Below are 26,729 nucleotides of genomic sequence, written 5' to 3' on the forward strand. Positions count from 1 at the left end.
AAACCTCTTAGACTAATGAATTCAGATAATACTTTTTTTTTTTTACTTCAACATGAGCAATTTTGTGGACAATTTTCTGTCAGCACTTAAATGAAGCCTGTAATTAAATCAGTTTTTCAGCAGACAGGGTAGTGGGGTGTATGAGTAATCTAACATCTCTAACAGTATCAATATGTCAGATAATTCAAAATACCCAGATGAACTCAAGACAGAGTTGAAGCATTTAAATGTGGGATCTCTACTCGTTCGTGCCGGGGACCTGGGTGTGATGGATAGCAAAGACAGCAGTTGTACTGCGGTTGCAGGTTGGGTCGACGCCAGGCATTGTGTACCTGTCAGAGACGTGTCGAGAAGAGCCGAAACTGGAGCTCTCATCACTGTGAAGGAATGCTGTTTAACAGCCATGCCATTACAGTGCTCATTATTTTAACATGATTGGGGTGAGGAATTACGTTCAGCTTACTACTGTGTTTGAATATTGAGATAAACCGTCACCGCATTACCCTGTCGATCTTTACTGCAGAGAACACAGACAAGGGGTGCATGTCATCACTCGTGTTCTTTTCCTCCAGTTTAATGTTAGGGATCATGTGGCATTGTTTTGACACAAAAACCCAGACACAGAAATGATTTCTAAAAGGCGAGAGGGCAATTAGTCGGTTGTTGGATCTCTGAGCAGGGAGAGGATGTGTCTTTCTGCCTGAACAACAAAAAAAGGGTGATGACAGGGTCAAACACGGCCTTAAAAAAACCATCTACAGGTCTACACACAGTGCTTCACACTATCATAATAATCACACACAAACAGAAATTCTCCCGAGGAGACAAAAAAATCACCTCCCTTAGGGGGCTGAAACATTTATGTGAACAATAGGTATTTTCTCAGTTACACCAGCTGTCACCAAGTAATTGTGTCCCCGGAAGCAAAAGAATAATAGATTTTAAAAATACACGACAAAGTATAAAACCGCACAAAGGGTTAAAATGCTGCAGGTATCTGGTGTCACACCTTGTCTTGGTTGCATGTGTAAACAGTAACGCTCATTTAATTTTTCTAAAAAGAAAAGTTATGTTTTGTTGCATACTGTAGTGTGCGCAAGTCAAAACCTAATTGTGAAGACAAATAGTCCCTGCTTTGTAAATTTTAAGTTATTTTGAAAAGGTTGAGTGAAATCAGAAGGAACAGAAACGGTATTATAGTGGTTACATAATTTAAAACCACATTTACCTTGTTATGTATAGGCAGTTGTCTGATTTAGCATACCGAAAAGTCAGTCAGTGGGTTTACACGCAGCCAGTAACCCTTTTAAAACCCGAATATTCGCAATAACCCGGTTCCGCACGGCCATGTAAACTCCGCCAAAAATCCGGATATGCTCATAACCGGGTTTTTAAAAACCCGGTTACTACACCTGGGGTAACCCTTTTCTAACCCGAATGCTTGGTCGTGTAAACGCATACCGGGATATCCCCATCAAAGTGTGTGTTCTGCGTATGCGCTGTTCGCAAGGAATCTTGGTCTTTTGAGTAGTGAGACGTCTTGTATGCGCCAGAACACCGGAAGTAAACAACAAGTTGGGAGCAACATGGCGAGTCGCGGCACAGCACCACACTTTTGGAGTGACGAGGAAACTAAAGCGCAAACAAACGCGGTCGCTATCTCTTCCGAACTGGGAAACATGTGGTTGTTTTCACAGATAACGGAACAAGAAGAACCGGAAATGACGCATATTGCGTCTGGACATAGTCCATACGTCCTGAAGCTACCCCAACGTCCGCATTTAAATCAGGCTATGCAAGTTAGGGGTAACTCTTTCTATTTATGCTTGTAAACGGGTTATTCTGATCAACTCAGAAACCCGAATACCGACCTTAACCCGGATATTGACTGCATGTAAACATACTCATTGCTGTATCCGACCTGCTTTCCTATGCAAATTAGTAATACTGTAATGGACATGGAGAAGCTTTGTTCTAAGAAATGCTGGTATAACACGTCATAAGCATAGCTATGCCTGCTTAAATGTGCATGTCCCAGCCATTTTAATGTCAGCAATGTAAAAATGTTTGTAGCAGTAATACTAACTGCAGAGCTACGCTGGCCCAAGCTACTGCTAACATGCTTGTTGGACGAGAGGAAAAGGGCAAAGACAAATATGTTGGAGCACACATTTAACATTCCAGGATGTTCTGGGAGTATCCAGAGTTAGACTGAACGCCAGATAGATAATAGCTTGCCTACCGAGTACATGGCTGTACAGCTTAAGGCAGCTTTATAGAGCCATTGGGGCAAACCGGCCCATCAGCATGCAGCTCATTTAATATTCATGCTCTGGTCAAGTGGACATGGTCAACTAGTCTTTCCATTGGTGGGCTGTAATATGGGGTTGTATTTGGCAATTTATCTGGGCTCTTGAGCCATTTTGAGCTCCAAGAATTTTTATATGCTACAGTGGGATGCAAAACTTTTCTTCTATAAATCATTGGGTGTTGCGATAAAACATCTAGTTAAATATATCATAAGAGACACTGTGATGTTTGAGAAGTGAAACAAAGTTTATAGGATTTGCAGAAAGTGCACAATCATTGCTCAACAGTCAGGCAGGTGCATAAATTTGGGCATCACAAAAATAAAATTAACTCTATATCTAGTAGAGCCTCTTTTTGCAGAAATAACAGCCTCTAAACCAGGGGTGTTAAACTCCAGTCCGTGAGGGGCGGTATCCTGGATCTTATTATCGTTTCCCTATTGCAACACAGTTGATTCACCTGTGCAGCAGCTCGTCAAGCTCTCCAGAAGTCTGTTAATCATCTGCTATTGAAGTCAGGTGCGTTGAAACAGGGAAAACACTAAACCATCTATATCTATATCTAGGGATAGCGGCCCTCGAGGACCAGAGCTTGACGCTTGAGCTCTTAACTCTTCCTATAGCTTCTAATGAGAATCTGGATTCTGGTTACCATACCATACCATGTTTATTTATAGAGCACATTTATAAACAGCATGACAGCTGACCAAAGTGCTGTACAACAAGGAAAAGAGGAGCTCCAAAAATTTTGGTTGAAGGTATTTTGGACCATTATTCTTTATAAAACGTCTCTAGTTCATTCAAGTTTGATGGCTTCTGAGCATGAACATCTCTCTTTAACTCACACCACAGCTTTTCAACAATATGCAGGTCTGGGGACTGAGATGACCTTTCCAGATTGTTGTACTTGTTCATCCGCACGGATGCTTTAGATTTTGAGGAGTGTTTAGGGTGGTTTTCTTGTTGAAAGGTCCAGCCCCGGTGCAGATGCAGCTTTGTAACTGATTCGTGGACATTGGTCTCCAGAATCTGCTGATAATGAGTGGAATCCATGCGGCCCTCAACTTTAACAGGATTCCCAGTCCCTGCACTGGCCACACAGCCCCACAGCATGATGGAACCACCCCCATATTCAACACGTTCTCACACCCCAAGTGTAGAAAAATGATGCGGTGTGACCAAGCGTCAAAATTTGACGCGCAGGATACCCCAGTGTGTCGGGAGAGGACACACAGGGACATGTGCTGTGCCACAGCGTCCGTATCCGACACCCGTGGTGAGACGGACATTTACCCAACATTTCACCTCTAACCTCTAGCAGTTCAACCTTCCCCTCATCCCCATCCTAACCTTAACCCAGTATGTCTGTGTAAATTTTCAATTAAGCGTGTTTGAGAGGAATGACAGCACAAGCTGGTTAAGGTTAGGATGGAGGTGAGGGGAAGGTTAAATAGCAAGAGGGTAAAGGTCACAAATCGGTCAAATGTCCGTCTCACCGCGGGCGTCGCTCTGACATAACGCGTCCTCTCCTGACGCGCTGGGGCACCCTGTGCGTCATATTTTCACGCTTGGTCACACCGCGTCATTTTTCGATGCTTAGGGTGTGAGAACGTGTTGCCATATTTAGCTGTAGGTAGAAGGTGTTTTTCTTGGAATGCTGTGTTCTTTTTCCTCCATGCATAACGCCTCTTGTTATGCCCAAATAACTCAGTTTTAGTTTCATCAGTCCACAGCGCCTTATTCCAAAATGAAGCTGGCTTGTCCAAATGTACTCCAGCATACCTCAAGTGGCTCTGTTTGTGCCAGGGGCGGAGAAAAGGCTTCCTCTGCATTAGGACTGGACAATATCTCATATTTTTAAACTATCCATATAATTTTGTAGTGTACCAAAAGGCCAAGTATTTCATCAAAATGACCAGAAGTAAATTTTAACCTGCAAGCACAAACTGCGTCAAACCTCCTGGGCCACATCGTATCTGTCTGGTCTCCAAACCAGAAAGGTACTGCTCAACGACCTTGCTACTGAATAAGGGAGCCATAATAAGTCCTTCTCCTAGCTCCTTTCTCTTTTCTGGAAGCCAAGATCTCATGCAGAAGAGGAGATTTTTACTCTCTGAATAAAGCTCATCTTTCTAATCATAAATGACATAACACTGAATTCACAGTAAAGTGTAACAACATTTTCACTTCACTCTAAGAGAAAACCTCTAAGTATCTGAATGAAGGAGGGATCTTCTGAGGTATTTTGGTAACGCCTTTAAAACTTTTCAAATCCTGATTTGTAAACAACATTTAATAAGTACAAGGATCCCTTCCTGATTCCTCAGTTCTCCAGCTGCCTTGTGGTTCAGCCTACTGGTGAGCAAGCATTTGGAACCATCCTCTCTTTTGTAGCGACATGAATGGCTTCATTTGTGACCCAAAGGTCACACTACCCCAGCTGTGTCACGCTGTCCTGGCTGAACTTCTACCCACAGATTATCCGTTACAGGAGACAAAGTCTGCTAAACCATCTTTAATCTGACTGCCTTTTATCTGACAGCTGTTCCGTCCGCAAGATGAAGGATACTTCAAGATTTAAAAAAAATCATTTTTAATAAACTCTTTTCACTGTCTATTACAATGTTCATGAATAATCATCATGGTTCATTATTAATGTATTTAATTACTGAAATGAATTATTATTCTTTGGTTAATAATAATTATTATTTATGATAATCAGTCATGTTTGAGCAGTAACCAGAAGATCATGTACACTTATACACACCATGCAGGACAGACATCAGGGGTAAAGGTAACTGCCCCTCACATGTCTTTGCTCCATAACCAAAGCTTTCTACCTCTGAGAGGGCGTGTCCTCAGGTTTAATAAAACCAAACTCCTCAGTTCAAGCTGACGTTCTTGAACAAACCAAAATATCTCCGTGGCACGAGAGTCCCAGAGGATATGGGTCGGCCGCCCAAAGCCTCCACTAAGCTGTTCTGTCACGCCGATAGAATTGCTCCAATAAACGCCACCTGCAACCAGCTGACGCAAACTCCTTCAGAGTTAAGTTAAGACGCAAACTCAACACCTGTGTGCCTGCGGCAACTCTTGGACCAGAGAGTCGGTACCACTCGGGTCTTCCCTACCGGACCGAGTACCCAGAGGCTGACAACATCCTCCCTTGACCTCCAGATCCACACAGAGGGTCGTCTGATCGGTGAGGTAGAACACAGATTGCGTCCGTATGCTGTTCTCTTTAAGAAATAACTTAGCTGCAAAACAAACTCTTTCACCCAGAATGCGTTTCTCTCTCTGATAGGAACTTTCTGAGATTCCATCCACACATCCAAACACACACATTTCATTTTAGTTTTCATCCAGACACAGGCTGCTTTTAATACCAAGTTTTAATATCAAAGTTTTATAAATTGTCATCTTTAAATTGTTAGTAATAAATTCTTAACTTTTTAAACCTGGATCTTCTTTGAAATGAAACAGAGTGGTGTACATTCGGTTATTGAACGAGCAAAGATTCCTTTTAAATCTTTTGAATTAATAAATAAACTTTTGCTATTAATTTCAATAACTTAAATTAAATATTAATCTTTGGATTAAATATAGACCAAGCCAGTTGGTGTATTACTTCTATCGATTATATAAATATCCTGGATATTTACACATGATATAAGCTTCATTTGCTAATTTGATCTTTCTCAGGATTTAGCCAAGCTGATAGCAAACAGCGTTAAATCCTAGTATGTAGATTATCTACGCTACACTTTTGACCTCAGGTGAAAACATCTCTCAGCAACACTTGCTAGTGATATCAGACACAACGCCTCTTTTAACGCCGAACAGCCGCAGATGCAAAGTAGATACGCCAGCTTCCTCCCGTCACCTGAAGGTATCTGCGACTAGACGGGTCGCGCTCAGAGCTACACTACGGGTTCCGTTGGCCAGAGGCCCCACCACCGGCAGTGTCCACCCTGACCTCTTGACCCCCTGGATCACACAGAGGCCTTCATACATGGGTGCGTAGACTCAGCACAAATGGCGTTGGATGGTTTTATGAATAATCTCTAACTTATTAAACCATACAGTCAAACTTGTTTTCAATCAGAAACCCTCTGGGTCAATGTTCTGCCCTAAACTATGCATTTAAGTTCATAGTTTTTAATTATTTGGGGATGTCCGTTTGTGCCAATGGAGTTCTGTTTATCCTGAATGTGCAAAGAGACGGGTCAAAGCCCTCCCCCGTGTAATCAAGAAACAGCTATGGAGAGCCGGAGTGGCCAAATGACCTCAGACAAATTGTAACCGTTTGATTAGTCATCGTTAGGGTTACCCCGCTTTCACATGGGAAGCAGTGGCGTGAAACGGCGGCAGAGCAGTTTACTCACGAACTTCAAAGCGGTCCTTTTCACACCGGGAGAGTCTTGGCAGCAGCACAGCTTTCTCGCTTAAAGTATTGAGGCTGCCCAAACTTTTGCATCCCACTGTATATTAGTGGTGTGCATCTCTACCTGCCTCACGATTCGATCCGATTCCGATTATCTGCCTAACGATTCGATTTGAGTCTGAAATGCATCACGATTCTTCACACAAAAATTTTCATTACTTAATAAAAGCAGTAGAATAGTTTTCAATTTTTTTTTTTGATTTAGAAATCCCTGAAAAACAGAACATTCATCTATTCACTATAGTGAGCAATCATTTTTAAAGTGTGCTGCCTATAATTACTTAAATAATATAAGAAATAATGTTTTCGGTAGAGCAGCTTTAAGATAGATTATTACTGAACTTAAAAATAGTAAACAAATACTGTGTTAAGTGATTCTTTCACATCCAGGATCCCAAAACCGAAATTAGCCCAGACATCCGATTTAAATGTAACGGGTACATCTTTGATTACTGGTAATGTTGGCCCCTGTGTCCCTGTCCGCCTTTTCTGGTTTAAATTGGAGCTAGGGCAACGTAGTGCACATGTCATTGCAACTCTGTTCCCAGAAGTAATTATAAAACCTCAAAACTTTATTGTCCTGCATAGACAAAGACCAGGGGTCGGCAACCTGTTCCCATCAAAGAGCCATTATTACCCATTTCCCACAGTAAAGAAAAACACCGCAGCAGCCGCGGCGTTGTGGGCGGGGCCTACCCTCAGACAGCAGCCGGTACCGGTCGCTCGTGTACGTCAAAGTTATCTGTCATAAGAAGATAATCAATAAAACAATTTATATAAAGTGGATCCAGAAGTTGTAGCCCGTCTCTGCCTACAATATTTAGATATTTTCACCCTGTTGGTGGTTTTACTGAGCAGGTGCCACTTTTGTCATACGATTCTTTTAAAACATGTTTAGACTGTTCAGAATACAAATCCAGGCTCTGTCACGTTTGATTGTTGTAATTAAACTTTGTAGGTGGGGAAGGTCAGAAAAGGATCTGATCATTTTGTTTTTCCCTCATTTACAGTGACGGAGATAACAGCGCAGTGCGCCTGGCTCTGGTGTTAATCAAGTTTAATTTTATCTATTTTCAACAATTTTCACAAGAAAACAGAACAGTAAAAAGCAGGGCTTGTGCTGACCGGATAGTTCCCGTATTTGGCCATTTATTTTGACAGAGAAAGAATAGAAAGAATTACCCCGACGCATGCAGACGAACTGACACTTTATTCGTTTCGTGCAGATGTAGCTAAATCACTCAAGAAATGATTCCCATCTGAGCTGGACACTGCTCAGCGCAGCTCACTGTCAGCGTGTACTACATAAGGTGCACAGTGAGCTGAAGATGTGGAGAGGGGCTTGGAGCATGTCGCAGAACCAGAGCGCATGCAGGAAGATTCCTCCGGCTGAAGCGAGACTTGTCACTTAGAAAATGTTCCCTGATTTTGAAACTTTGGCTGAATAGTGCTTGTTCCTGTCTCCAATGTGGCGACACATCCAGGAGCTGAGGAGAATCCCAGAATCTCACATCCTCGTCAGCTCAGAATGCGCCTTTATGATTACGCACAAGCGTGACGCGTCAACCCGGTCTCACAGTAAGACCGGGTTGGAGCTGTTCAGGTTTACGCAGACAATCTTTACATAGAATTGGCATACAGATGTAAAATTAATGCAGTAAAATATAAAGCATTTTATTTAAATATCCATTCATTATTTTATAAGCACAGAGAGGATGGATGGAAGAGCCGCATGCGGCTCCAGAGCCGCGGTTGCCGACCCCCGACATAGACATAGGGAGAGAATCTCATTATGTCACGTTGCTGCATCGATGCGGAATCGTGCACGGCTGAATCACGATGCATCTTAGAATCGATCATTTTTCCCACCTCTACTGTATATAGAGGCTAAAAAAATCCACTTGTAAAAAATTGTTGTTCTAGGACCCCTTTAAAGGGACTTTACGGAGTTTTGAATTTTTATGCTCGCGATTGCCCCCTCAGGCCAAAAGCGTAACGGCAGCTTCAATAGGAGGCTCGTGCACGAGGCACGCATGCTGTACGTGCACACTCCTTAACAAAAATAACAGCTGAGACAGTCCCTTGTGTGTGTGTGTGTGTGTGTGTGTGTGTGTGTGTGTGTATGTGGCCCGGAGGACAGAGGACAGGCGAACGCACAGCTAATTAATTAAATAATTTGGTTCTGTACCTTTCTCTTCAGCACAGCCGACAAAGGTTTAAGATGGGTCAGTCTTCCTGCATGCTCAGATCATGCCCTTCCCTTGCTTGAAAAATTGTTCCAAAATTAAATTTGAACCCACATCTTTTTATCTGTGAATTCAATGCCGTTCGGCGAGTCTCACATACAAAATTGGGCATCTTACTGTAAAAAATATACCATTAATGAAAAAAGAAACTCTAAATGAACTATGTTCACACCCAGAATCAAACCCGGATCTTCTGCACGAAAGCCCAAAGTCTTACTAGGCGCGCTAAAGTGACAGTGGCATCTTCAGTATCTGTAACACTTATATCCTTGATGACAGATGAAACAACGTTCAAAGAACGGTTCGGAGGGCTATGCCTGAGCGTGAACGCGCATGAAGCAGCCTGCTCGACCCGAGCAGCTCTCTTTTTCTGTGATTTTACAGAAAAACAGGCAATCACAGTAAAAATGCCAGGGCTCATTCTACAGTACCAGGGCATTGCATGATAATGTATGAAGAAGAAATTTATTATTTCTATACATGTTTTTGCTGTCAAACTTCCATAATGCCCCTTGATGAACTATGTCGAAATATTTAAAAACATTTTACAAATAAAAATAATTTCTAGGTTTTGAGATTGGCATTAGTTACTATCCGAGGTGAAGACAAAAAGGATGAATCATCCTGAGAATAAAACCCAACAAGCAAGAGGCATTCACAGCACATATCTGACAAATAGGAGGGTCAGATGTTTGTTTTGGGGCTTTCCGTCATATTTAGGGCATAATTAGTACTCTGGCTCAGTTTATAATCTGAATCAATTAATGTGTTAATAAGCTTCCAATGTAGAGATTATAGAATCATCACATTCTATCTAATGGAAAGTTTAAGGACAGAGATATGTTTCTGCCTGCACAAGTTTAGATGTGACACACACTGAGCCTGATCCACTAATGTGTATAAAAAGATATTTGATGATTATTTTTAGCTTTAGTCTTTTAGCATGACTTAAAGTTGAGTTGGTGGTTTACACCATGATTTGTTTAATTGCCAGCAGTAGCAATATGCCAGTGCAATGGACACATGTTGGTAGGGCAGGGATATTCAATTCCGGGCCTGGAGGGCCAGTATCCAGCACATTTTAGTGATTTCTCTTCTCCAACACACATGATTCAGTGATTGAATCACATGCGCAGCAGCTCATCAGGCTCTGCACCTGCTGATTGAAGTCAGCTTTGCTGAAACAGTTAAAACTAAAATGTGCGGGATATCGGCTCTCCAGGCCTGGAATTGGGCATAGGGCTATGTTCAACCTAGGGAAATAGTTTGGTTGCTTGTTAGTTTGTTTAAAGAAAACAACAGTTTTAAATGAACAAATAATCATAATGAAGTTGTGATTCCACTGTATAAACAGCAATATATTTTTGTGATATTGCCTATTAGATATAATGAAAACAATCTTTTATATAGCGCCTCTCGAGATAAAAATCACGAGGCGCTTCACAAAACAAAAAAATAAAAATAATTATAAAACTGTTTAAGTATAAACAATATATTTTTAAATGATTAAAATATGTTGAAAATTAGAAAAAATATATAAAAATTGTGATTAAAAAATTATTATGTAAGGAAAGGGAGAGATAAAATGAATAGGAAAGAGGAAAATCAGTGGATCGTGGGGAAAGGCGGAATAAGTAGAAAGAGCAGAATAAGGAGAGGGTGGTGATGAACGTCATGCAAAAAAAGATGTGATGGCTTGAAATGGCCAAGTTCTTCTTTCTACCTTACTGAAATGACCACAGGGAAACCCCCTTTCACCAAAGGAAAAAAAACTCATAAGGAACAAACATGTGTAGTAATTGTTTCAACACATCTGTTACTTCTGCTCTGACTGCAACACATCCTCAAGGAAAGCTTAACAATGGCAGGGAAATGAGAAAACTAAATGCCAGGCTCACTTCATCTCTTCTTGCTTTTCCGGATGTAACTGCAAGCTAACAGTTGTATGGTATGACTATCACAAAAATGTTAAAGCTAAAGCTAAGCCTGAACTGCAGCCAGAAATGTTTTGTCTGTATTTGCCGGTGAAGGTTCTCAGCCATCCAGGTCATTATAATCCAAAGCGTTCAAATAAAGGCAACTGGACTTCTCTGGATTATTTAAGACGTTTAGCTTCAAATTCAAGGAGCTTTACCAAGTCTGACTGGAAAATGGGAGAGTCTGGCTTATTAACTATAGCTGTCTATTGTTGTCCAACAACACCCTCGGACAGAAACTGGTCCACCCAAAACAACAAAACACCTAAACAGAAGCTTAGTGGCATCATTTACGCAGTTGAATGCAGTGAGGAATGTCCAGACCTTTACATAGGGGAAACTAAACAACTTCACAAGTGCACGGCACAACACAGCAGAGCCATCTCTCCAGGTCAATACTCTGCAGTCCACCTACACCTTAAGGACAAGGGACACACTTTTGAAGATGACAAAGTAAAAATTCTGGACAGAGAAGATAGATGGTTTGAGAGAGGAGTAAAGGAAGCTATCTATGTCAAATGGAAAAACCTACATCAAATAGACATTTCACCTTCCCAGCCCCTACAATGCAACTCTAAACCTAATGTCAAAACAGTCAGTCTAGGTCACATCCTCTGCATCTAATCAAAACAACGACTCCAACACAATAAGGACTAACAACATCAACAATGCCTAGATGTCCAGTTATCTTCATTTGAACCATTTCTGTCTGCATTTAAAAAAAATCGACAGTCTGAATTGCACAAATCAGGCATCTGTAAATCAAGGGTCACTTTTATTTGTAGTCCTAAGTCTGGGAGATATCTCTCTCTCTTTTTTTTTTAGTATTCTCAGTCTTAAAGCTTGTATCACATTTCTTCTGACTTGCATCACTGATGAGTTACAGAATCCAAAAATTGGAGCTGGGGAGGCAAGAAGCAGACATAAAACTGGCATCTGGTACTTCTTCAGAGGAAAAAAAACTTACAGGCCAAGAGGTTGCCACTTGAGAGAATCAGCTTGCAATTCAGTGGAAAAGAATGGACTGTGTCTTTTTGTAAAAGATATTTCACTTTGGAAGGTGAAAATGTATTTAGGGTATCACTTTTTAAGGTTAACTACTCCAAATCCATGTGTGTGAATGAATAGGCCAGAGTTCACAAAGTGAATCGGAGTAATCGACACATGCCTAAACCCGACCTAGACCCACATACACTAGTTTAAAGTTTAAAGTCTACCTATTTTGGTAAATCAAAACCCAGTGATCCCACTGCTTTTATGTTTAGTCATCTGTACGTGGATGTAAAGACAGCAGAAGATGGAACTAAAGTATTTACTTTTCATTTGATGAATGGCACTTGTAGACTTGGCCTTGTGCAATGTTTTGATAAACTTGTTCAAGTGTCCGCCCATAGTCTATAAAATACAAAATACATTCAAAAACATGCAACATAAACACAGCCTTGTGGACTGTCATATAGTGTCACACACACACACACACACACAAACACACACTCAGATAACCCTCCTCCCACCCATCAGTCTGTCCATTCGGCTGGCACTAACTCTAACAGGCTTCAGAGAGATTGCAGGCCTGAGCTGTGGGTGTTGGGCAGAGTAGTAATAGAAAAGCAATGACAGTGGTTTCAGCAGCAGAAACCGCATTCACTCTCTGGTTTTATCACTGTTCTGAAGAAATATAGGTGTTGTCAAAAGCTGATATTTTTGATCAGTGACACAAAATGGATGTGCATGGTCTAAAATGTAAACAAGTCTGACAGCGTATAGACACGGGAAAACATACAAAGGAAAACTGAGATGCAGTTTTGCATTATGCATAAAGGATCTGCTTGTCACTTTAAGCTGGAATAAAACCATCAAGTGTTTTGCACTAAACGTCTTATTCATCCATTGTCTATCAAACTGTAGCTTTTATTTTTCTATTCTTTCTAAGGAATTCACTGAGCTGTGGTTGTTGTAAAACTGACGACTGAATTCTCACTTTGTAAAGGAGGCAGTGAGTAGATAAAACGACTGAAAATCCAACAACTCAACCAGTTTAGGTGTGCACAGTGTGCCTATACTCACATATGTGTGGGTCTTGAATAAATCTGATGGGGCGCTCGTGCAGATCTTGTCACCTTCCATTCCAATTACCCTTTTACAAATGTTCATATTTGGGTCAAATGGACTTTTTGCAATTACTATGTCACCCCTGAAAACAGAACATAAACATATTAAATTTATTAAAATCACGAGACAAGTTTTCAGTAAAAGTAAGAATTAAGTGTACTGTGCCTTAAGCTTAGTTCATACTTCTCCATCTGTGTAAGTGTGGAGACACATAACGTCATCATCTGTGATCATAAAGGCTCTCCAACAGGCTTGCAAGGATGAGCAAAGTGGAGCCCAAGCTTCTAAATATCAGTTGAAACCGACAGAGACCACAGGCCTGTGATTGCTCAGGACGCCGCTATCTTAAACTTCGTCAACAGCACCACCATCCCTCCTCTAATAAATAAAACGAGAGTCGAAGATATCTAGTGGCAGACACAGAGCAGGTTGAAGAATGTTTCGTGAAAAAAGTCTAACCGTGACTGACCAATACATTCTCACACCCGAAGTGGCTAAAACTGATAAAAGGTGACCAAGCATTTGTTTCTGACACGCTGTGCCAGAGCGTTGCTTTCCGATGCCCGCGGTAAAACGGAGATGTCACAGAATTGTGACCACTCTGGCACAGCGTGTCATATCCCCACACATCGGGGCTCACCCTTCGTCAGTTTTAGCCACTTCGGGTGTGAAAATGTATAAACATTACCAACATACCTTTTGTTTGTATCGGGAAACTATGGCAAATGATGTTTTGGAGGTGGTGAGTGGATGAAGAGTTGGAGGGCAATGAGGGACAAATTTGCCTGTGTTAAATAGTCTCTGAATTACGTAAACACAATAGTAAATACACTAGAAATGTGACTGCAATGTTTGCAAGATACCCCAGAAAAGTGCTACGCCCTCAGTTGTCCTGGCAGAGAATTACTTAATAAGACTGACACACCAACGGAGAAGTAGAAACTAGGCTTAAATTGTGATGCACATCAGTCCTACCCACTTTTCTATTCTACAAAGGTGACGACTCATGCGTTCAGAGAAGACAACATCATGGTTTACAATCGTAGGCTCCATGGATGGACCAGAACACTGAATCAAAACAAAAACCTCAATTGATTTTTGTCCAAAGAAAATAGAAATTGTGAAAAGAGCTCAATAGTCGGTGTAATACAAACCACCACAAACTCTCCAATGTACTCAAAGGCACAGTGTGCAATGCAGCCATACTGGATTGTGTAACCCACAAAGCCCAAGGTCTTCCCCAGCATCCGACGAAGCATCTCCACCTGTGAAACAGACAAACCACAAGTTACGGTACACTGGCTGTCATTGTGTTTGATCCGGCACTGGTAGAGCTGAAATTCTTCAAAGGATTAAAAAAGCTTTTCCGCGTTTGATTTCTTAAGGTGTGGACAGGGCTGTTACAGTTGGCCTACTGCTATGATGGCACGTTATTTAGCGTTTCATTCTCAGAGGCTGAGTGGCCAGTTCACACCAGAAAACTGCCCTGAACTTTGACCGTGTGTGGGATGGACCTATCAACACCTTGTGCTCAGGTGATGGACAAACACAGAAGCTGTGACACAACCAGCCAACCCGACTCTGTGCTGCCTCTGCTATCGTTCCAATCATTAGAGCTGCTATCAACTCCTGTCAGCACCATAGAAACACAAAAACACCCTGGTACCCTTACAACTGCCCTGCAAACAATGTTATTTGAACACAAACAAAGGATATGTACACGTGTCTTCTGGGCAAACATCTCAGCCACTCTCAGGTTATTGACTTTTACTCAACCTGTGGGATGGACAGAGGAAGGCATGCCAGTATGTACACACCGTCGTGGGTGCGTATGCAGAAAAGCACCTGGATATACACAAACAGAGATTTTATAACAATAGATACAGCGAGGCTTAGACATTAGTGTATGCTTCAGTCACTTTCCTTTACTCATGCTGCTGTCCCGCTAGTCCACCACAGGGTAATGAAATCTTTTTCTTCATCTCCTCTATTCCTTCTGTCTCTTTGCTTCTCTGTCTCTTCTCCCTCCCAGGGTATTATTAACCAAAGCAAGCAGAGCGGAAACCAAAGCCCCAAATCCTCAGAGCTCTGGGAATGACTTCCCAAAGATGGACACGGATTAGGCCCCCAATTTCTCCCTTACCTCTACCCCCTTTCTCCCCAGGTTCCCAACAGACCGGGTGTTAGGTAGCTCTCTGAGCCCTGCCAAAGGTGTTACCCCTAATCCCATTACCCTCTCTACTCTTCACACATACACACAATGCTCTCTCATTCATTGCATCCAGACTTCACCTATCTATTTTTTAAATTCCTATCATGGGTTGTCTTTAGCCCATTCGCCATCCCCTTTGATCCAAAAAAGACCAACTTCATCCTCTCACTTCCTGCTGCTGTTCCTCAGCTTCTTCCCTCTGTTCCATCATCACCCCTGGCAACCCTCATCTTTTTCACAAACACTGCAAATGACAGAGCCAGAGCAGGTGAAGGGGGACATATTGCTGCTCAGTGCAGGGCCCAAATGAAGTGCCCCTTTCCCCAGCTCCTTGTTCTTTTCTGCAGGACCTATAAACCCAGCCCTCCCCCAGCTGGTGGAATAACACCTCTGGCCCTCTTATACCTCTGTTGGGAAGAAAGTGGTCTAAGGGTTAATGTGAATCTCAGGTCTGCACTAAAGCAGCCTGCTCATCTCTCCTCCTCCTGGTCACAGTGTGCTCCACCATCATTCTGGTACTGTAATGCTCTCTCAGACACGATCTCACATGTGCATCTCCTTCTGCTAGACTAGGGATCGGGAATCTTTGTTTGTAATCATTCGCAAAGCAAAGTGGACAGCCTCCCATGCAGCTGCCCTCATACCCCCACCTCTCCGTTCCAGCATGCATTCATCATAGGTAGGGATTAAGGGATTTTGCATAACAAGATCACACGGCCAGTGGCTGATATCAAGAGTCCATATGCAGCCGCCTGGTTTTCTGAAGCACCCTGTGTCACTGATAGTGTGTGTGTGTGTGTGTCTGCATATGCATGGACAATAGGATCACCTGTGTATTTAATACAATGTGTGTGAGATGAAGGGACTCTTATGGGAATTCGAATGAGGTAGACATCCACAGAGACCTCTGATTGGATCTCTATTACCTCTAATTTCCCCGAGGCAAAGAGTCAGGCAACCCACACCATTTCTTGCCCCTAATGCCTGGTGAATGTGTGTGTGTGTGTGCGTGTGTGTGTGTGTGTGTGTGTGTGTGTGGTGGGGGCAGAAACACACATTAATTGAATGATGTATTACAGCTGTAAACCAACACAAAGTCTCTGTTAATCCAGGATTACACGCCAAACATGTTTGCTGCAAAAGCAGAAAAAAAAAGGCAGTGGAGCTTTTCCTGCAGAACCATCTGTGACCACTGGCCTCCTGTTATTGCAGTGTGGAGCTACAGTACAGAAACCAGGAGGATCCCATATGAATAGGGGCAGATGGAAACGTCACTGTGTGTTTAAGTTTGTGATCCTCTCACTGAGGGAACCCCTTCATTCAGCGTGGTGCAATCATAACTAGCTCAATGAGATAAAATAATAGCGATAAAACATTTTTTTTTTACCAAAACTTAAATTCTTGCCGAAGTTTAGCTACCATGTGACTCAGCTGGGAAAAAAAACAATGCAAAGATAAAATGTGAGGAAGGTGTTTATTTTTCCTCTCCTGTGCATTTACATGACTAGAGATGCTTCTATTCGTCTCAACCTGCTCTAAATTCAAACCAGTGGCTACAGAAATATGTAGATCCTTAAAGATGTGACTTCAATATAAAAATTTAAAATGTTATTAAATTATTTTAAATAAGAAATTGGACTATTACACCATCTTTACAAATTTAAAAATGTTCAATTTATATCATAATAAAGTAACTAATATAGGAATAGTAAATATATAATCAATAACCGCTCAACATAAGTAATACCTTATTAAATGAACATTATTGACTCCATAAGGAAATAGTCAGAAAGGAATTACCTCCACTGCCCTCCAGAGATTTGACCTTGCCATGAGTGTGTGGTGTTAATTGATATACATAGCCAGTCTATTAGGACCACAAAGAGAATATCAATCCAAACAGCACACAAGGGCCTCGTGGTGGACTTCTTACACAACTAAATTAGGAAAACATGGGCTGAGAGAGAAACGGGCAACAGGGGGGCTAAGAGGCTTACGAGCCCCTTGTCAGATATTCCTCTCCTCCCCGAGGATCACAGATGGAAGGGAGTCTGGAAGAGCAGCCAGAGCAGAGTGGGGACGAATCCCACCTCTGATGTCTTTCTTCTGGACAGCAGAAGGCAAGGGAGGGTGGGGAGTTTGTCCTGTTGCGCATGGCTTGATTTGATCTTAATGTGAGACATAAAAAGGAGGAGCTTTGTCAACTGAGGGGGTCTGTTTTGACTATCAGTCCAATCAGAGTTAATCCTGTTGATTTAAACACAAGACACCTGGCTGGATGAGGAGGAACAGATGTAAAGGTCCCAGTGACAGAGTCCCAAATCTCTCCTGATTCTGCCTTCTATCAGAGGCTTAATTTAAAAGACTGATCTCCATATTGCTCTTTTCATTGTTGCCAACAGCAACAAAGCTGTGAAACAGCTGAGCGACGTTACCGTTCAGAAGCTCTTGGTTTATATCTACCATCCGTGGGTCAGCCAGAGCAAATAATGGCCAAGCGATATGAATACGACCGCTGCGAAGTGAAAGGAAGTGGAGGCTGACGGAGTCCCTAGCCAATTTCATTCAATGGAAAGTCAGTCACTAAGCCTTATTGTATTGACCACAAGAGATTGTGTCGCACTGCCTCTGTGCTGAGAGTTCACATATCTTATCTGGTGTTGTAACAGTTTTACAAAAGAGTTTAGGTTATCCACAAATCGGAGAACAGCACCGTCACTGCTGACAAGAAACCTTGTTGCTCAGAAAAAAACATTTATGGAACTGAAAATTTTAACTTTTTTGACTCTTTTCTGACAAATCATACGTTAAACCCTGAAAGGTGTGAGAAAGGACCATAGAAAAGATTTATGTAAAACATTAAAATAACGGAAAATTGAGAAATAAATGTTTGGCACGATATGAGTTAATTACAGACATTCCTTATTTTACAATCATACCAGAGCATGTATTTTTCTTTAGGTTGGTGGAACATCTGCAACATAAATCTCAGGGCACCAAAATAAAGCTATTCAACACAGATGAACAAATGGAAAAAGTTAGATCCTTGGACAAAATTAGCTGTACACAAAACCAATTCTATGTTTATTGTCCTTGTGCCCTGAGACTATTGCTTTCCTTTCAACATTACCAAAACAAATATGATGCAAGTTGGCGATAATCTCACATCCTCCGGAAAAAAAAGTCCAACCGTTTCTGGCTGTTCCGAACTGATGGCAGAATAAGGCTAAAGAAACCAAAACATTGTGACCAGGAAGGGTCTGACATGTTATGACTGCTGCCATTATACAGCTAAATCAGATACAGAGGCTGATAGAACTGCCAAAAAATAAATAAACTTGCTAAATTTCAGTCTAAAAATGTAGTTAAGTGTTATTTATGAACACTTATCCAGGTGTTTTTGTGTCCTACAACACAGAAGTTTACAAGTAAACCAACAGAGTTCCAGTGAACGGAGGATAAGGATGAAAAATTGGTGCTCATACATCGTGCACACTGAACTGCTGTAGCAGTTTCTTAATTTGAGATGCAGACCAGTCAGAGCATCTTCTTTGTCTCATATAGTCTTCCCACAATGCCCAGTGTTGTCAGTCATGATAGATTCCCTTGGCCTTCTGTCAGCACACATAAGTCTCAACAGTGCTGTCAAAACAGCAGGACTGCCTCTGCTGAGAGCATTTGTAAAGTGAGCAGTTGGGCGATTGCTTCCTCTGGAGCGTCACAGCATCCTGCGATCTTGCGCTGCCCCTGGCCTCTCTCTGCTACACAAAGCTTTTTATAGCTGTCTTAAGGATGTTACTGATCACTCCTCAGCCCAACATTAATACTAGTGGACGCTATAAAGCACAAAACAAACCAGGCTGACCCCCTTTGCCAAACAGAATTTAAGGAGTTTGAAAAATATATAAAATGTCACGATAACATCAAAGAGACTGGATGCTAGCTCAAAAACAACAAACGCTGACTCAGCTCTACTCCCTAAAACATGTCATCCATCCATCTGCTAATTTTCATTCATTATCTGGGGTTGGGTCAGCAGCAGCTTAAGCGGGAAGGCCCAGACTTCCCTCTCCCCAGTCACTTGAGCCAGCTCCTCCGGGGGTGGATGTGGCCAGAAAACCTCACCAGGGAGGCATCCAGGAGACAACTAGATGCCCAAACCACCTCAACTGCCTCCTCTCAATGTGGAGGAGCAGCAGATCTACTTTGAGCCCCTCCCGGATGACCGAGTTTCTCACCCTATCTCTAAGGGAGAGCCCAGACACTCTGCCGAGAAAACACATTTTCACCGCTTGGTCGACCTCGTTCTTTAAGTCACTGCCCAAAGTTTGTGACCAAAGATAAGATAAGATAAGATAAGATAAGATAAGATAGAACTTTATTAATCCCTCGGCTGAGTTCCTTTGGGAAATTCGGTTTCCAAAAAAAGCAGCACAACACCGACAGAAGTTACAGAGCATCAGAAAATGTTATATAATAATAAAAAATAGAAATAAAGATAAAAATACAATTGAATTGCACCTTCCAGATATCAAAGTCCTTAGCACCGTTGACTATTAAACCAATTTGACTGTTTAACAAAGGTACTTGCATAGAAGGTATTGCACAGTGAAGTGAAGAGTCACTACAGCTTCGGTGTCCCCCCCCCCCCCCTCCTTTGTCCTCCTGTTTCTCCTCCCTCTCCCCTCCAGAGAGGAGTTATACAGTCTGACGGCGTGTGGGACAAAGGAGTTTTTAAGTCTGTTAGTTCTTATCTTGGGGAGAAGCAGCCTTTCACTGAACAGACTCTTCTGTTTGTTTATGGCCGTGTGCAGAGGATGCCCAACATTGTCCATAATGTCAAGCAGTTTTTTTAATGTCCTTTCCTCTGCCACTGACACCAAAGTGTCCAGTTTCATGTCGACCACAGAGCCTGCCTTCCTGATCAGCTTCTCCAGCCTAGATGTGTCCTTCTTCGCTGTGCCACTCCCCCAGCACACCACAGCAAACAAAAGTTCTCCAGCAACCACTGACTCGTAAAACATCCTCAGGAGCTTCCTGCAGATGTTAAAAGACCTCAGCCTCCAGAGGAAGTACAGTCGGCCTTGGGCTTTCTTATACAGGTGGTCTGTGTTGCATGACCAGTCCAGTTTATTGTCCACCCACAGCCCAAGGTACTTGTACTTATTGACCACCTCCACCTCCTCCCCCTCTATCTTAATTGGCACTGGACCCTCTCTTGACCTCCTGAAGTCCACAACCAGTTCCTTAGTCTTTAAGGTGTTGAGTTGCAGGTGATTCGAGTGACTCCATGCGACAAAATCTCTCACCAGACCTCTGTACTCCGCGTCAAGATGAGGGTAGATTGACCAGTAAATCAAGTGCTTTACCTTCCGGCTCAGCTCTCTCTTCACCACAACAGACCGGTATAATGCTTGCATCAGTGCAAACACTGCACCAATCCTCCTATCGATCTTGCGCTCCATCTTTCCCTCACTGCTGAACAAGAAACTGAGATACTTAAACTCCTCCACTTGAGGCAGGACCTCATTCCTGACCCGGAGAAGGCATTCTATCCTTTTCCGGATCAAGACCATGGACTCAGATTTAGAGGAGCCGATTCTCATCCCAGCTGCTTCACACTCGGCTGTGAACTGCTACAGCGAAAGCTGGAGATCCCGTGCTAATGATTTGTGGGGCGACGGTGGAACAGGAGTTAAGTGCTCGCCATGTAATCGGAAGGTTGCAGGTTCAAGACCCCCTCAGTCTGTCGCTATCATTGTGTCCTTGGGCAAGATGCTTAACCCCACTTGCCTGCTGGAGGTGGTCGGAGGGACCGGTGGCTCCAGTGCTCGGCAGCCTCGCCTCTGTCAGTGCGCCCCAGGGCAGCTGTGCCTACATCGTAGCCCATCCACACCAGCGTGTGAATGGGTGAATGACTGATTGTGTTGTAAAGCGCCTTGGGGCATTCCAGGGCTCTAGAAGGCACTATATCAAATATAGCCCACGATGAAGCCACATCATCTGCAAAAAGCAGAAACATGATCCTTAGGTCACCAAAACGGATCCCCTCAACACATTGGCTGCAAGAAATCTTATAAACCTTGTCCATAAAAGTTGTGAATGGAATTGGTAAAAAAAAAAAAAGGGGCACCCTTGGCAGAGTCCATGTTATCCCATCCCACCAATGTATCAAACATGCTCATTAAATCAGATCTCTCTCTTAGGGCAAGAATATATATGTGACCAATTTATTTTGCCCCTTAATGGAAAATACTGGATACATTTTTAAATTTCTTGCACTAATTGTCTTGGAATAAGTATTTTCGATGGTCCCTTGCAACTTGATGCTCAATTTAAATGGAACTTCCTAACCAAGAAGCATTTTTTCATTTAAATTTCTGATCAATATCAATTGTATTTTATTTATAGGTTAGCTATCACTTGTAAAAGTGTACCTAAAAAGTGAATTTTATGTTTATGTTCATTCATTTAGCAGACGCTTCCAAAGCGACTTACAATTTATAACCTAAAGGGCATCTTGTGATCTATATTTTTTCTATATTTATTTGACCATTTTTTATGTGCATTTACAAACAAGTATGGCAAAGCTTACCTGCCACCCACGCAAAATAAGATAGATTGGAGCAAAATCACTGTATAACATCTCAACTTTACTGTTTGAACAATATAATTTTCACGTTTGTGCGATATAATATTTATATGATTAAACTATGATAATATAGTTTACAAATGTGATAAGTATGTATATTTTATGAACATGAAAATATTATTGTTAGAACATGATAGTTAATTGTAAGAATGTGATCATATATTGTAATATATGGTTGGAACAATACATTTATGATGTTATAAAATGATTTTGCTCAAATTTTATTTTGCGTGGGTGGCAGTTCTACACCTCCGTAAACAAGAGAAAAATTTTCAGTCTTTAAAATTTGGCGTTTAGTAGACAACGCCTAAAGAAGGTAATGCGTCTAAATCATTATGCAAGAATATAACTGGGACCCTTTCTTTATCATTCCATCTGACCTACTTTATACAAACATGTATAATTTATGCATGTTTTGGGTCACACAGCTAACCCAAAATCACTGGCAAACAGAGTAAAAGACTTCAGAATGTTGATGAGGAAGGATTGGACTTCATCCCATTTAATAGAATAGTATCCCAATTTGGAATGGATAAGAATAGCTTTTTAGAATACCACCAAATTAAATCTGTAGTCAAACAAAAATTTAAGCTCAATAAAATAGAATTACAAACACCACCAAGGGTATTAGACTTCTATTGTCTCAAACCCCCCAAACTACTGTCTAAAGTATATAAGACATTGTCCAAAATAGACGATAGAATAGCAATCCCTATTGAAAAATGGGAGGTGGATCTATCAATTAGCTTTGACCAGAACTTCTGGTCCCAAACTTGTTTAAAAGCTTTTAAAATGATCAGACACCCCAATTTACAATTAATTCGGTACAAAATTCTACACAGAGTACACTATACAGGTCATCGGATGTTCAAGATGGGGTTTGTGTCGTCTGACACCTGTACACACTGCACAAACAACATTCCTGACAATTACATTCATGCACTGTGGTCCGGCCCACCTGTCCAGGAATTTTGGGGTAGAGTATGTGAGGATCTGTCAAAATGTCTGAAATGTCATATCCCAACTTCCCCCTCTCTTTGTTTACTGGGAAACCTGGACGATGTTCCGATTGAAACATCTTTGGTTCACGTGGTTCTGACTGCCATATGCATCGCTAAGAAAACTATCCTCTTGAATTGGAAAAATAGAGAAAATCTCTGCACTAACCATGATAGAAATATTTTGTTAGATCATATTACACTTGATTTAGCCTCTGCTTCCACTTCAAATCAATCTCTCGGGGCTCCTTTGATCGGTTCCATCACATAGCGATGATGGGGGACCGCTGATGTTGTCCTGCGGGATGATGTGGGTGAGGGGGTTGAGGGTCTGGGTTTGGAGTATCTGGACGTTACCTGGAGGTGGGTTCACTGGGGGTGTCTGGGGCTGGGGGGCCGTTGCCCCCCTCTGGAGGTGCTTGGGTTGCCTCGGGGGGTGGACTACTGGCGGTTGTGAATGGGGCCCCTTGGAGGTCTTGGCGGTGGCCATGGGTCACTGCCCGGCAGCTGCATTGCCACTGTGCGGGTCTGGGTGGGGGCCTGGGGGCTCGGGGTGTGGGGGTGGCCGGCCCCGTGGGGGGCTCTGGGCGGGGCCTTGGGGGTCGGGTCCTGACATATATGCTGCCGGGGAGAAGGCAGGAACATGCAGCAGTCATGACTTGGGTTCAGGGGCCTCAGGTAGACCATGGCTCCTCTGCTGTCCCATCACAGGGGAGGGGGAGGATCCAACCTTACCTGGATGTCCTACGTCTTTCATAATCCGGAAGTTGTGCAAATGCAGGGATGGGCATAGATATTCTGCTGGGTTGGTGCCCTCGGACTCTGTGAGGCTCTGTGATGCTGCTGCTGCTTTGGGCCCTGGCAGGATGGGCTGGGGTCTCCATGCACTGGGTGGCATTTTGACAACAGAGGTGCCTATTGGGGCCAGTGGGGGATCTGGGTCCCTGGAGGGCTAAGCCCAACCAGCCATTCCTCCCCATCCCCACACATATCTCTCCTCCTGCTCCCTCACATCATCACACAAACATGCACATAGGACCTTGGGGGGTGGACAAGTCAAGGAGTGCAGGTATGGACCCCATTTCCGCATTTGGCAGGGGGGATTTCTCAGCCTCATCCCAAGTGCCGGTGCCCACTCCCAATTTTAAACTGCACTTAGACACCGAGGGCTGTGGGTGCAAGTGGGGTGGTGTGGTGGCTTCAGCTGGCATAGACCAGACAATGCCCACACTGCCTGCTCACCAAAGCCATGGAATACACCTCATCAACACTCACTAACACCATATTGGAGCAGGCGGAGGGTGACTAGGGGTCTTAGCACACCTCTGTTGTTGCTTGGCTTCCTGGGGCTGGAGGCTAGGAGGGAGATCCGGCCGTCCGGTTGGGGTCTAAGGTGGTGGGTTGCTGTGCTCAGCGTTGGGTGGTGGAGCCTGCTCATCAGCACCCCAGCAGAAAGGGTCGAACTCTGGTAGCCGGTAATGGTTGTACCCAATGTGCAGCAGTACCCGGACCAGAGTGAATAGGGTGTGTATGGGGAGCATGAGTGGGTGTCTGGTGTGCATTTTTGTAAGTCTTTGGTTGTATGTGCATGTGTGAGCATGAGGGAGGGAGTGTGTGACTGTGTCTGTGTATGACTGTATATGTCAGGTGGGGCCTTTGACTCCTCCCTTTTCCTGAGACTTCTTTTGATGATATAGATCTTCGTCTCCCCTCTCCCTGCCACACCTGGTGTGGAGTGCGGTGCCTTGGTCTGCCTGGGTCGTGGCTCCTGGGTCAGGGGGTTTAAGATTTTTGGCATCTGCCTGACCAATCCCGGTGGCTGCCTGGTGGGGTCTGGGTCCCTGGGCTCTGCTGGGTCCCCGGCGGGGGTGGTCGCCCCTGGGTCCCAGGTCATTGGGTCCCGGGCTCGGCCGGCTAGGGGGTGGGAGGCTGCAGGCGGGCCTGTGGGCTTGCCGCCGGTATCTCCCGGGACTCTGCCGGCTGCTGGTTGTGGCCCCCCGGGGCGATCCTCTGCGCCTCTCGAGGGAGGCAGGGGCTTTTCTGGTCGCATTGGACGCTCCTATAGAGAAACCTTACATCATAAGTATGGACTTGGGCACGTTCAACACAGGTCTTAAGACTATGGTGGTCACTTAATGCACTGTGATTTATTATCGTGTGATTGTTCAGTTAAACAATGTTGATTATATATTTCTTCATCAAGTTGACGCAGTGATAGCTGGATCTTGTTGTATTGTTGTTGTGTCCCTTTTTTTCTTCTCTCTTTCTGCAGGTCTAGAAGCAGACTCTTGTTCATTATTGTTTAATTTTGTGGACCCCCCCCCCCCCCCACCACCACCACCACCACCACCTTTTGTCTCTTCCTTTCTCTTTCACCTCTGTCTCCGTGTCTGGTCGGAATTAAAAAGCATTCAAGAAACAAAACAAACAAAAAAAAAAAGAATTTTGATGAGGATACAGCAGGGAGACTGAGATTGTATAAATACCTGAGTCACCAAGACATGGCTGCAGGAACACATTTCAGACTGTAGTTGTCTCAAAAAGTAGAGAAAAAAGCAGGAACTGTGAAGTAATTCTGGAAATAAATCAGAGATTCAACGCACCTGAAAATGGTAAACTATTGGTTTTGAGTTTCAATCCATGCTGTCTATCAAGAGTGTTTACTTGTGTTACTTGCTGACGCTGCATGAGGACCCAGTGCATGCAAATCTCTTGAGACCTGGAAAATGCATTTCTCTCAGCTGAGTTTTGTTTTGTATAGTTTTTCCATCCATAATTAATATGGGTCAGCTTCAGGGATTATTAGAACGAAACAAAAACTAATGCAGCTGCTGTGATACTTTGTGTTACAGCACAGTATTGGAGTTTGTGAGAATACACCTTTTTTTTTCAAACTGAAAGTATGTATATTTTGTTTTTGTTATTGTCAAAACAAATTGTGAAATGCTAGTAATATAACATTCCATTTTATGGTTATAGTCTGTGATATTTTAGGCTTTTTTCACACAGAAGTTGCACAAAGTACGATGACTGATTAGGCGGCTTTTTGCTTAGAGTAAATAGTTGACACACAAATGTTCAGTGCGACAGAACATGCTAAAAAACTAACTATAGTGTATTTACAGTAAATATACTTGAGATAAACTACAGTATGTGACATATAAAAACAAAAAGTTTAATAAAAGAAAAGTAAAACAATTATGAGGCCTCACAATATGCCACCCACTTTCCTTAAAATGGCTTGATTTTAATTATTATAGACAAAATGGTTGATGTTGACAGAAACTCCACAATATTTTCTGTCGAAAATGAGCGCAACTTGCATGCAATAATATTTTATTTTAAATATAACCAAAAAAAGGGCGTAGTTTCCATTTATGCATTTTGAACGTTTTATTAATGACGTGGCATTAAATAATGTAAATAACAATTATTAGGCGTGCAATTTTTTTTAAATAGTAACCTGAACAAGGTCGTTTCCGCAAAAAGCCGAAATAATGGGAATAATAATGAGAATAATTTAAACACTGAAACACAACAACTCTACATTGTTAGAAGTTAACGCAGAAACACAGAGAACCGCATACAACATTATTTAAAACCAGTAGAGTTTTTCTTACCTCCAGAACTGTAATTCAGACCAGCACACTTGAATAACCCACTGAAGCTTCCTGAAAGCCTTCGCCACCAAACAATCGCTTTCTCTATTGGTCGAGCTGCAGCAAGCTCTTCTTTGATTTGAGAACAAGCGTCACAACATTGTAAACGTCACTACTCTAC

General features: G+C 42.7%; 2 protein-coding genes across 3 annotated transcripts in view; both read right to left on the reverse strand.

Annotated features, from left to right (window-relative positions):
• immp1l (inner mitochondrial membrane peptidase subunit 1) overlaps positions 1-26,729 on the reverse strand; it is a 42,414-nt gene that overhangs the window by 8,004 nt on the left and 7,681 nt on the right. For both annotated transcript variants that reach the window (XM_070554775.1, XM_054732488.2), the window contains exons 2-4: positions 14,242-14,352; positions 14,067-14,155; positions 13,043-13,169 (exon numbers count right to left, since the gene is read on the reverse strand). In XM_070554775.1, coding sequence (XP_070410876.1) covers positions 13,043-13,169; positions 14,067-14,155; positions 14,242-14,346 — 321 coding nt within the window. In that variant the 5' untranslated portion in view covers positions 14,347-14,352. The remainder of the gene's footprint in view (positions 1-13,042; positions 13,170-14,066; positions 14,156-14,241; positions 14,353-26,729) is intronic.
• On the reverse strand, positions 19,782-26,697 carry LOC139061499 (uncharacterized). The gene is made up of 2 exons (XM_054732487.2): positions 26,570-26,697; positions 19,782-21,302 (listed from the first exon to the last, which is right to left on the reverse strand). The coding sequence occupies exon 2, from the start codon at positions 20,903-20,905 to the stop codon at positions 19,874-19,876; it is 1,032 nt and encodes a 343-aa protein (XP_054588462.2). The 5' UTR covers positions 20,906-21,302; positions 26,570-26,697; the 3' UTR covers positions 19,782-19,873.

This window comes from Nothobranchius furzeri, chromosome 9 (assembly GCF_043380555.1).
Source record: "Nothobranchius furzeri strain GRZ-AD chromosome 9, NfurGRZ-RIMD1, whole genome shotgun sequence".
In the NCBI taxonomy this organism is placed as follows: Eukaryota; Metazoa; Chordata; class Actinopteri; order Cyprinodontiformes; family Nothobranchiidae; genus Nothobranchius; species Nothobranchius furzeri.